The sequence below is a fragment of the Zootoca vivipara genome, chromosome 15, assembly GCF_963506605.1.
Source record: "Zootoca vivipara chromosome 15, rZooViv1.1, whole genome shotgun sequence".
NCBI lineage: Eukaryota > Metazoa > Chordata > Lepidosauria > Squamata > Lacertidae > Zootoca > Zootoca vivipara.
In genome coordinates, this window is record NC_083290.1 from 12,081,453 (window position 1) to 12,093,478 (window position 12,026).

General features: G+C 45.8%; 1 protein-coding gene across 1 annotated transcript in view; it reads left to right on the plus strand.

Moving 5' to 3' along the window:
• MYBBP1A (MYB binding protein 1a) overlaps positions 1-12,026 on the plus strand; it is a 48,017-nt gene that overhangs the window by 18,183 nt on the left and 17,808 nt on the right. Inside the window, exons 16-23 of the mRNA XM_035139435.2 lie at positions 545-634; positions 941-1,123; positions 2,134-2,298; positions 4,749-4,906; positions 6,341-6,475; positions 9,050-9,170; positions 9,918-10,049; positions 10,770-10,838. Of these exons, the coding sequence (XP_034995326.2) occupies positions 545-634; positions 941-1,123; positions 2,134-2,298; positions 4,749-4,906; positions 6,341-6,475; positions 9,050-9,170; positions 9,918-10,049; positions 10,770-10,838 (1,053 nt within the window). The remainder of the gene's footprint in view (positions 1-544; positions 635-940; positions 1,124-2,133; positions 2,299-4,748; positions 4,907-6,340; positions 6,476-9,049; positions 9,171-9,917; positions 10,050-10,769; positions 10,839-12,026) is intronic.

The window sequence follows — 12,026 nt, forward strand, 5'->3', positions numbered from 1 at the left end:
TCACAAATACATTCAGGATTGGCACTGTCTGTAAGAAATCCAGTTGCAGCAGACTAGACTTAAACTTACAATAACATAATAAGACTAAACCTAAACACTATATACAGAACACCACACCAGAAGGAAGAGAGATAGAAAGAGAAAGCAAAACCTGGGCTCCTTCTGGCCTTACTTTTATAGTCAAGACAGAAAAAGATAAGAGCACCAGTTTAAACTAGTTGTACTCAGCTTCTCTGAAGATATAACCCAAACATCATGAACCTTCTGCTTGTTTCTTTCACACAGAGCAGCTTCCAGAACCCTCTTGAATTAAGTAGAACAGGAAAGATCTCTGCACATCAGAGCAATACTTTCTGTACCAAGAAATGCTAACTGACAATGACAGCTCTGTGCCACAGCAAATGCATGCTTTAGGAGAGCCACTCCTTTGCACATGTGAGAGAAGGGGCACATCTTTGTCAATAAGACGCCTGCAACTTAGGTTTGAGCGTCAGTATTGACCACCTGTACGTATATGTGTAAAATATATCTATTTCTCCTCAAGGTTCTCGACCCACAGCACGACCAGGATGAAGAGAGTGCCGTCGTCGTGATGGAAGAAACTCAAAAGAAGAAATCTTTGCCGGAAGATGCGGTAACTGCTACCAAATTTGTTATAATAATGCCCTTAGCTCTGAATTTTCACCAAGGCCACTCTACCCCTTTGCATTTTAGGACTGTGTCTAATAAACTGGGCAAAATGTGGGGAACGGCTGTTGCGACTTCAGGCTAAGCCTCCTGACGTTCCTGAGCCGCTGTATTTGCATATGAAATAAGACCGAATGCCAAAAAGGAGCGATTTTGAGCGCTTTTAGCTTGATGCAGGATTCTTCTAAGGATGGAGATTTGCCAAGTCTTGGATTCCCAATAAACTGTGCTGAATCTTCCTCCTTCTCGGCAGAGCGAAGAGGATGATGGTGGGGAGAGTTCTTCTGGCGAAGAAGAAGACGACAGCTCTGAGGACGATGAGAGCGAAGGGGAGGAGAAGGAGGCTTCAGAGACGGATAACGAAGACGAGAACGTCGAGGCTGACGAGAAATTCCGTGCCATGCTGCGAGGAGTTCTGCAAGCTGGGAATGCACTGGTAAGTGTCGCAGGAGGTGAGGGCGAGGTGCGGAAGGCTTAGCAATGCGGCACTGTCTTGTTTTTGTTTTAATTTATTTGGTTTTTCAGATTAAAATTTTACAGTCCTATATCGGACATAGATCATAAATACAAGATTCCAATGAATCTCCTGGACTTCCAACCTCCCCTTTGTGGGTCCTATTGTTAATCATTCTTTCCTGTGTGATGATCCAAATCTTTTCCATCTCCATTGTATCCAGAATTCACCATTAAACTACAAGTGATATTCCAATCCTACTAACGATTTTAAGTTTAACTGTTTACAATGGTCTTTTAAGATGAGTTATAAATTTCCCCCCATTCCTTATTAAAATTTTGGTCTTCCTGATTTCTTATTCTTCTGGTCATTTTAGTCATTTTGTGTTTTTTTTAAATAATAATTTTTATTACAGTTTTTCAAAATACAAAAAGAGAAAAACACACAAAGAAAACACTACAACAATAACAAAACACAAAAATTAAAAACAAAGAATCAGATTACTTATTCCTTTTTCCCCCTTCACATTGTATATAGGGACCCCCTCGAGTTCCCTTCCCCTGTGGTTCTTTGGCAAATTTATACTTTAGCAATCTCTATTCCATTTTAATCACCTTATATAATCTTATTTTATCTATTTTAGTCATTTTGGCATGGTCCATCAACTTGATCTGCCATTCTTCTCTGGTAGGGACTTTTATCTTCTTTCCATCTCTGGGCCAATAAGGCGGCACTGTCTTCTTCGCTGAGAGAACTCCCAAGTTCTGTGGGGAAGGAAGCTGAATTCTGCAGCTTGGAAACCCCATTGGGTTGTCCTTCCTGGAGTTTGCCCACTAAAAATGGATGGACTTGACTGACCCCAATCTGTCAGTTCCAGTGTTTCTACTCTGGGTCTAACTTAGTTGGATACAACCCAAACAGTGGCATAGGACCACCATTGGGTACAAAACTTTAAAACACACACACACATTTTTAATATTTTAAAATCCCAGGGTGGCGATGACAGCGACGAGGACGTTGATGACGAAACCATGATGTCCCTCGACGAGAACCTGTCGGCCCTCTTTGCCGAGCAGAAAAAGCGCATCCAAGCCAAGAAGGACGAGAAGGAAAAGATGCGGAAGGAGAAAATATTACGCCGGGAATTCAAGATCAAGGTAGGAGGAGACGAGGTTTTGGGCCCCAGGTGAAAGAAACCCTTTGAAATCGCAATAAACGCAAAGCCATTGAGAGCCGGTTCTGATCGCTGCAGAAACTTAAGCAGAGATAAAAATAAAACAAAAGCGGGTTTGTTGCCCGTGGGGGAAGCCAAGGGTGTATTTTCAGCCTGCATCTAGAAAACATTGCATTGAAAGATGGGTTAAAATTACTCTAATCATAATAACCTTCAAACCATGGGTTTTTTTTAAATCTGACTTGTTCAGAAACTGATAGCCAAAAGCAGTCTTTGTAGCATGAGTTTTTATTATTATTTTAACCAGAGGTTTTCAACCTTTTTGAGTCCATGGCTCCCTTGACGCAAGTACATTCTTTCTGTGGCACCCCTGTGGGACTCAGGAGCCCAGTTGTGCCACCCCTTGCCTGCAGAGCTGGCAGCCTGTCACCCTTTTTCGAACACCCTTCCTTGTGGAGTTTTCACTCAGCCTCCTCTCTTCTCCCCTCTCCTTCGGAGTCCTTTGGGCAGCCACTGCTGCCGCCCCTGGTCTCTAAGCTGCCCCTGCCCCAAAGAGAGCTGCCTCCTCACACTGCCCTACGGGGGGCTGGGACTTGTCTGTCCATTCCCAACAGCAAGGGCTGGCGGACTGGCTGGCTGGGCTTCCTCACCCACTTGCTTGCTTACTCCGAGGCTGCCTTAGCTCCTGGCAAATAGCACCCCCTGGCCAACCCCAGAGGCACCATTTGCCTGGGGGGCTTGTAGCCCAGGGCTGCTGCAACAAACAGCCGTGCAAGCCTTTGGGAGGCAGAGATGCGAGAGGGCATCCAAGGAGGGAGGGAAGGAAAGAGGGACAGAGGCCACTGTCGCCCATGGCACCCCTGACCATCATTCAAGGCACCCCAGGGTGCCATGACACACTGGTTGAAAGCCACTGATTTAAACATTTTCACCCCACCTTTCAAGGCGCAAGATTCTCTTGGAGCCACGTAAGAAACAGCAAAACATAAAAATAGCACTACCGTAAAACAGTACATATATATAACAGCAGCTGAGCAGTAAAACCACAGGAGATTTGCAGACCTTTGTGCTCTTAGAAAGGGACAGTATCTATTTTGGTTTTGATGTACAACTTACGGCACATACTGTTTTTAATTTAGCACTGCTGTCCATCCCTCTGTGGCTGGATCAGAGGATGTAGTTGGGTTTGGGATTGTTTTAATTGTGGCCTCCAGGGGTCAGCATAAGCTTGGGAAACAGTTTTCAGCATGTGAAATACTGTTTGGTGGCAAGAATCCGAACCAGAGCAGTAGAGCCAAATACTGAGCTAGCTTCTGAGTTACACAGGTCTTTTCCCTGATGTTCCCTGAAAAAAATAAGTGGATCAGGGAGGGAGAAGAGGGAAGGTCTTGTTCTTTACCAACATGACAGATGCCTTTATAGATGGCAGCGGAGGAACCCTTTTGCAGACTATTTTGGGCTGCGATCCGGGCAGAACGATGGGGGTGGAGACGCTCCTTCAGGTATACTAGACCGAGGCCGTTTAGGGCTTTAAAGGTCAACACCAACACTTTGAATTGTGCTCGGAAACGTACTGGGAGCCAATGTAGGTCTTTCAGGACCGGTGTTATGTGGTCTCGGCGGCCGCTCCCAGTCACCAGTCTAGCTGCCGCATTCTGGGTTAGTTGTAGTTTCTGGGTCACCTTCAAAGGTAGCCCCACGTAGAGCGCATTGCAGTAGTCCAAGCGAGAGATAACTAGAGCATGCACCACTCTGGCGAGACAGTCTGCAGGCAGGTAGGGTTTCAGCCTGCGTACCAGATGGAGCTGATAAACAGCTGCCCTGGACACAGAATTGACCTGTGCCTCCATGGACAGCTGTGAGTCCAAAATGACTCCCAGGCTGCGCACCTGGTCCTTCAGGGGCACAGTTACCCCATTCAGGACCAGGGAGTCCTACACCCAGACTACACCCAGGGTGGTTTCCCCCCTGGCTCAATTGTGTCCTTCAACTCTGATAACTCTTGACAGTGGTGTTCCTGTTTGTAGAAACCAGCTTGCTCTGCAAAATGCAACATCTTCCTTGCATTGCCCCACCCACTTTTGCTTCTGGCTCCACCCACCAAGTTGCATGTGGCCCCCGGAAGGTTTCTCAGAATAGAGTGTGGCCCTCTGGATGACCAAGTTTCCCAGCCCCTGCTCTAACCACAGTAGCGGGTTATCGGAACACCTTTCCTCGAGACCCTGGAGAGCTGCTGCCGGTCAGAGCAGGCAGTGCTGGTCCAGGTGGACAGATAGGCTGTCCTGGCAAAAGGCAGCTTCCTCTGTCCCCATATACTGCAGTCATTCCTGTCGGCCCAGCCCTAGACTTCCTGCAAGTGCACCCCTTCCTTGTTCTATGTCTCTGGGAAGCTTGTGTTGACCTGAGTCTGACACATCTCCCTTACATTTCCAGGTTCTAGATCTGGTCGAGGTGTTCCTGTCGAAGCAGGCGGAGAACCCCCTCGTGTTCACCATCATCGAGCCGCTCCTCTCAGTGATTGAGCAGAGCATGAGCAGCGAGTCTGACAAGCAGGAGCAAGACTACCTCCGGAAGACGGCTGATATCTTCACGTGAGTTTGTGGCGAGGTTGATTATTTGCGATTTCAATTTAGATTGCTCAGCCGGTAGAGCAGAAGACTCTTAATCTCGGGGTTGTGGGTTTGAGCCCCACATTGGGCAAGAGATTCCGGCCTTGCAGGGGGTTGGACTAGTTGACCCCCCGAGGTCCCAATGGTTGACCCCCTTGGGGTCTCTTCCAAGTCTAGGATTCTGTGATTCTTCTTATCTGAAGAAGTGTGCATGCACACGGAAGCTCATACCTATGACAAACTTAGTTGGTCTCTAAGGTGCTACTGGAAGGAATTTTTTTTTTGTTTCGACTACGTCATACCAACACGGCTACCTACCTGTAACAAGTTCTATATATACCACTACTGACAAACCCCAAAGCAGTTTACAACAGCTTAAAACGTACAATGAAAACCACATAAGAAGTTAAAAACAGACATCACATTATTATAGCTAGGAAGTGGAAGGGGCAAGCAGAATATAAAGTGGAAGAATGGTATAAAGAGGTGTGGGGTATAGCTATTAATGATAAATGTGTCATTAAGGTAAGAAGGTGAATATGCAGGAGAAACGATTTTGAGGAAATATGGAGGGTGTTGTAGAACTTGTACAAACGGAAAGGGGTCAGACCATTGCAAGAGGTGTTGAAATTTTGGGAGGTTGGATCGTTACAGTGGAATGGTCTCGGTGGGGGTGGCAGCACATTTTTGTTGTTATTTATTTATGATTATTACTTTGTCAAAATAAAATTAAAACAACAACACAGACACAAAAACAGAAATCAGCGAAAATATGTATTCCTCATTGCCTATGTACGTCTGACGGAATAGAAAGGTTTTCACCAGGTGTTGAAATAGAAGATGTCTTGCTCAATTTTTCTACCGGCAGATCGTGATCGACCAGTCTTTCTTTGCCGTGCTGGAGTTTATTTTAAGGACCTTTGCTGCATTTTTATCCAGAGGTGCAAAACGAACTGGGAGTTACAGACCTCATGTTTTCCTGTTTGCATCTTGATGTGGATTCAGTCCACGTGCCATGGGAGGAGGATTTCCTTTTTCAGGCGGACCCCTGGATGTGAGACATTGTGTATCCAGTGCTAGTCCTAGTAGACCCATTGAAACTAAGTCCGTTATTTTCAGTGGGTCAACCCTGAGTAAAACGTAGTTGGATGTGACTCTGCACCAGGGTCTGCTGCAAAGAGAGAATCTGCAGGTCGGTATAGTGTTCCTATCGATGGTACAAGATTGTCCAGCCGTGCTCTGAAGTCAGCATTTTGAATTTCTTGTAGGTAGCTGACTGCTACTGGAACACTTTAGGTGTGGGGGGGGGGGAAAGTGCAGTATACAAATTATGAATGAAACAAGAACGGAATCAAACCGGTAGGGTTTCTTTGGCTTAATTGACTGCGTCGTGCGGAATGTTCCCTTGGCTTTCAGGAACCACCTATGTAGATCCAAGCAGTACTGCAAAAACGTGGCCCCCATCCGGGAAGAACTGCACGCCCAGCTGGAGAGTCTAGTGAAAAGAGCTTGCAAGCAGAGCGACTCCTCTGTTGCCCTTTACTGCTTCAGGTGGGTCGTTTGGGCAGGTGTGTGGGTTTAAGACACACACACACACACTCACACACTTTATCTTCTCATTTAACGCTGCAGTTGAAAGGGGTCTGGAACCCTGAGATTTTCAATGAAAGACAAAACCCGTTTTTCTAAGTTTAAAAGACTTAAAGCGGGTTCCTAGTTCTCTTGGTTTTGGAGGAAATCTGCAGAGGTGTCTTCTTCATTTGTTATTATTATTATAATTATTAATTTGTACCCTGTTCATCTGACTGGGCTGCCCCAGCCACTCTGGGCGGTTTCCAACATATGTAAAGGTAAAGGGTCCCCTGACCATTAGGTCTAGTCGTGACCGACTCTGGGGTTGTGCGCTCATCTCGCGTTATTGGCCGAGGGAGCCGGCGTACAGCTTCCAGGTCATGTGGCCAGCCTGACAAAACCTCTTCTGGCGAACCAGAGCAGCACACGGAAGCGCCGTTTACCTTCCCGCTGTACCTTCCTTACCTATTTATCTATTTGCACTTTGACGTGCTGTCGAACTGCTAGGTTGGCAGGAGCTAGGACCAAGCAACGGGAGCTCACCCCGTCGCAGGGATTCGAACCGCTGACCTTCTGATCAGCAAGCCCTAAGCTCTGTGGTTTAACTAAAACATTAAATGTTTAAAAGCCTCCCTATACAGGGCTCTAAGAGAATGTCTGCTCCCATATAGACCTGGCAGGTGTATAAACTATGCAAATTAAATGTGTTTTGTTTTGCATAATTTATTCTGCTACACCAGTAGCCCAGTACAGGCACCTCCCCACTTATGCGGGGGTTACGTATAGTGTAATCGCTTAATGGTGGGGAACACCATCTAAAAAGCCTGCAAATGCCCTCTAAACCTCTGCAAACCCTTTTAAAAACCAGCAGCACCAAACTAATATGAATGATGGCAGTGGTAGCTCTCAGTCACTGGAGGACGGTGTGGAAATGACGGCAAGGTAGGAGGGTGGACTGCTACCTCAAAGTGCTTGGCTCTTTCCACACCATTTCCCCGCTCTTTTCAGACCACCAGTGCCCTTTTTGCAGTTTAAATTGATTTATTTCATTTATTTCCTGGCGCCGTGGGTATACGCGGTCATGTGCTACTCGAACACGCGTATGTGTGGAGACGCCTGTTAGGTACTTAGTCTAAAAAAGAACTAAGTCAGAAAGGAGAAAAGGCTAGAAAAGGGGAGTGGGGAGGAAGAAAGGAAGAGAAAAATAAAATAAAGGGAAAAAACTAAAGAAAAATTGAAAAGAGTAAAAGGACTTCCGGCTTTCTTCTGCAGCTACGTATAATATTCATTCTTTACAAATCCAACCAGTTGGTCTTCTGAAAACTAGTATTACAGTGGTACCTCGGTTTAAGTACACAATTGGTTGTGGAAGTCTGTCCTTAACCTGAAGCGTACTTAACCTGAAGGGAACTTTCCCATTGAAAGTAATGGAAAGTGGATTAATCCGTTCCAGACGGGTCCACGGAGTACTTAAACTGAAAGTACTCAAACTGAAGCGTACTTAAACCGAGGTATGACTGTATTTCAATCCTCAAATCTTGATATTGCCAGTTCATTTTCTCTACAAATCGTTACATCCAATCTACAAATCATTACATACAACAAGCACAAACTTTGGAATGAATGTTTGTTTATATTTTTCTCTCTCCCCCCCCCCCCCGTTGATTACTTATGTTACATAGTTTTAAAAACCAATAAAGCATTTAACGGGGGGAGGGAGTTTCCAATCCTTTACAGATGTCGGTAACAATTTTTGTCTTAATTAAGCATGTTAACTTTGCCATGTCAGCGAGATCCAATAATTTTATCAGCCATTCATCTATACCGGGCCGGGCTTTCCATCTTTGTGCAGTCTCGCTGCTGTAGTCGTATATCGGAGTAATCTTGTGTAGTCCTTTTCTAACTGTGTGTCCCTTAGCCCTAAGAGAAAGGAAGGCGTGTATCATACATGGTGCTGAAACACCAACTCCTTGCCACTAGAAACCTATCCCTACCCCCTGCCTGGCATTTCTCACCCACAAGCCTATCTATCCTCGCAGCCGTAATAAGGTCTAGAAACTTGCTTTTGAAAATGAGGTTCATGGAGGTTCTGAGCCTAAAAGAGATTTCTGAGCTGGCGCAGCATGGAATGATACAGGTGAAACTTGGAAAATTAGAATATTGTCGAAAAGTGCATTTATTTCAGTAACGCAACTTAAAAGGTGAAACCAAGATATGTGATAGATGCATGGCATGCAAAGCAAGATATGTCAAGCCTTTATTTGTTGTAATTGTAATTATTTGTCGTTAGGCGGGTCAATTATAAATGGAATGTAATTAATGAAATGTAATAGCGATGTTTATTTTTGTTTATTTTTTTATTATTGTAACCATTTGTTTTATTACTGTGGAATTTCCAAAAGAATGCATTTGTAAAAATTAAAATTAAAATTAAATAATAATAAGTTGCATTACTGAAATAAATGCACTTTTCGACAATATTCTAATTTTCCGAGTTTCACCTGTACATACGGTTCTCCCTGACTCTTCTCTTGCATATCTCTCTGCTTTTAGTGGGTCCCTCTACCTCTTCCGGGTATTAAAGGGGAACATGGCTGCCGAAGCAGCTCCACAGGTCGCTCAGCCGAAAAAGAAGCTGAAGAGCAGCGAAGGAAGCGGCGCGCCTACTGCTCAGGTGAGGAGGTCCTGCGTTTCTGCATCTGTGTCAGTAAACCGCAGCCTGCGTTCTGCCAGCATTGGGGGGGGGGAGTCCCGGCTGCCACAGCAAATCCCACCCCCTGCCTTAGCTTCCTTCAATCAGAGGACTCTTCCTGAAAAACTTACCCTCATATATAGCAGTGGCAGATTTGTTCTCTGATCATTGTGTCACCAGAGAGGTGGCAGCCACAGATTACAGTGGCACCTTGGTTTTCAAACGTCTTCGTTGACGAACATTTCGGTTTTCAAACGCTGTAAACCCGGAAGTAAATGCTTCGGTTTTCGAACATGCCTCAGAAGATGAACATGCCACATGGCTTCCGTATTGAGTTTTGTGTCTTGAGGCTTCCATACTGAGTTTTTGGTTTTTGAACGTTTCGGAACTCGAATGGTCTTCTGGAATGGATTACGTTTTAAAACCGAGATTTATTATTATTATTAGTAGTAGTAGTAGTAGTATACTGCCCTATACCCGAAGGTCTCAGGATGGTTCACAAGATAAAATCACAATATAAAAACACAAAATACACAATCAGAGCAAGAACAACCCAGTAACACACACACACCCTCCAACACATTTTCAAAGGGCATTGGATGTCAATCAGCCAAAGGCCTGGTTAAAGAGGAACATGGGGAGAGCATTCCACAAGCTGGGAGCCCCCTCAGAAAAGGCCCCGTTCTTGTATTGCCAAACACTTACTCCTTTTATGCCTTTTTCTCCTAGTCCCTTGCTGTCGGAAGCCTGGACCTGGACCGAGTGGCCGCTGTGTACAAGGAGGCTTTGAACCTATTTTTGACGAAGCGCAAGAGCCCGCTAACAGGCCCCATGTTTCTTGACCTCTTTGAACGCCACCCGGTAGGTAGCGGAAGAGCCCAGTCTCGCGTGTCATTTCCACACACTGTGAGCGCACAAAATGCACGTTGGTTGTTGAAGGGTTTCACGGGATCCGAGTGACGTCCCAGGAACGGAAGGGGTGTTCTGTTGTCAAAGCCTTCACAGGGTAGTTTATCTTCTGTACCTCAGAATTTATGACACATCTCTCCCGACTAGGGCCACATTCACAACATGAATTTAAACCACCACTTTAAACTGTCATGGCTACTGCCCTCCCCCAAAGAATTCTGGGAACTGTAGTTTAAGGGTCCTGAAGGTTGTTAGGGGAGCTTGATTTCCCTTTGCTGGCCAAATTTGGAGACCTGGCAGACTGGAAATCCCGCCGCTCGCATGTCCTAAAACAGAAAGGTTGTTTTCTGCTGCTCCAGAGAAGTGGACACGGAGCAATGGATTCAAGCTACAAGAAAGAAGATTCCACCTAAACATTAGGAAGAACTTCCTGACAGCTGTTTGACAGTGGAATTTGCTGCCAAGGAGTGTGGTGGAGTCTCCTTTGGAGGTCTTTAAGCGGAGGCTTGACAGCCATCTGTCAGGAATGCTTTGATGGTGTTTCCTGCTTGGCAGGGGGGTTGGACTGGATGGCCCTTGTGGTCTCTTCCAACTCTATGATTCTATGATCACTTGCGATCCTGGTGATGTGAGGCTCCACTAAACCCCATGTCTCTTCTTTTTCCCTCGAAGATCATGTGCAAACAACTGATTGACACCATTGTCAAGTCGATCACAGAAGGAGCCCGGCAGCACCAGCAGGTAAGTGCAAAGGCAGCCAAAGCTGAGCGGGGTCTGAATTTACCTTTTGTGTTTGTGTATATCAGTGCAAGGGACGCGGGTGGCGCTGTGGTCTAAACCGCTGAGCCTAGGGCCTGCTGATCAGAAGGTTGGTGGGACAAATGCCCGCGACGGGGTGAGCTCCCGTTGCTCGGTCCCAGCTCCTGCCAACCTAGCAGTTTGAAAGCACATCAAGTGCAAGTAGATAAATAGGTACCGCTCCAAGCGGGAAGGTAAACCGCATTTCCGTGTGCTGCTCTGGTTTGCCAGAAGCGGCTTTGTCATGCTGGCCACATGACCCGGAAGCTGTCTGTGGACAAACACCGGCTCCCTCGGCCTATAGAGCGAGATGAGTGTCGCAACCCCAGAGTCGGACACGACTGGACCTAATGGTCAGGGGTCCCTTTACCCTTTACCTTTTATATCAGTGCAAATGATGTGATGCCAATGATTTCTTACGTACATTTAAGATATTTTAAAAACTAATCACAGCTCCCTCTTTCCACGAATTCTCTTAGCGTTAACATCTTACAGCTATGCTAATTGCAATTAATGCTCGCCAAGGTCCCCGAGTTTTAAGCAAGAAATAGGGGTGTGTGGTACATTTACTCCTGACCTTGACATGTTGCTTCCTTTCCTGTCGGCAGTGTCGGGGTCTGGCTTATCTTGTAAAATGGCCGACGCTGCGGTTTGTAATAAATAGCTTTGAATGCATACTAGTGGGAAAGCAAGCCTTGATGGGACTGCTAATGGTTTGCCTCAGATGTCTGGCTCTCGCAGTGGGAGCTTTTGCCCGTTCCAGTAGTTATAATTACTTGTGAGACAGAAATGTGTCTGGAATATGAAGTGGTGTGAGGAAATTCCCTCTCGTTTTTTTTCCCTTTTCTGTTTTTTCCTGTGGGTCATTGGGCTTCCTACCATTGTCAGCCGGACATTGTTCATAAGCATCGAACTCTTACCTCCCAAATTCCAGACTGAAACATGCACATAAATGAGGCTGAATTTCCCTCGTTTCTCTCACACGCACACACAAGCACACACACACACACACACACACACACACACACACACACACTCTAATGCGGTTTTAATCTTATTGCTGTGACAATTTCCCCCCTCAGGGAAGTTGACCTTCAAAATGGCTTCCTCAAGTTGTTTATCCCTGAATGA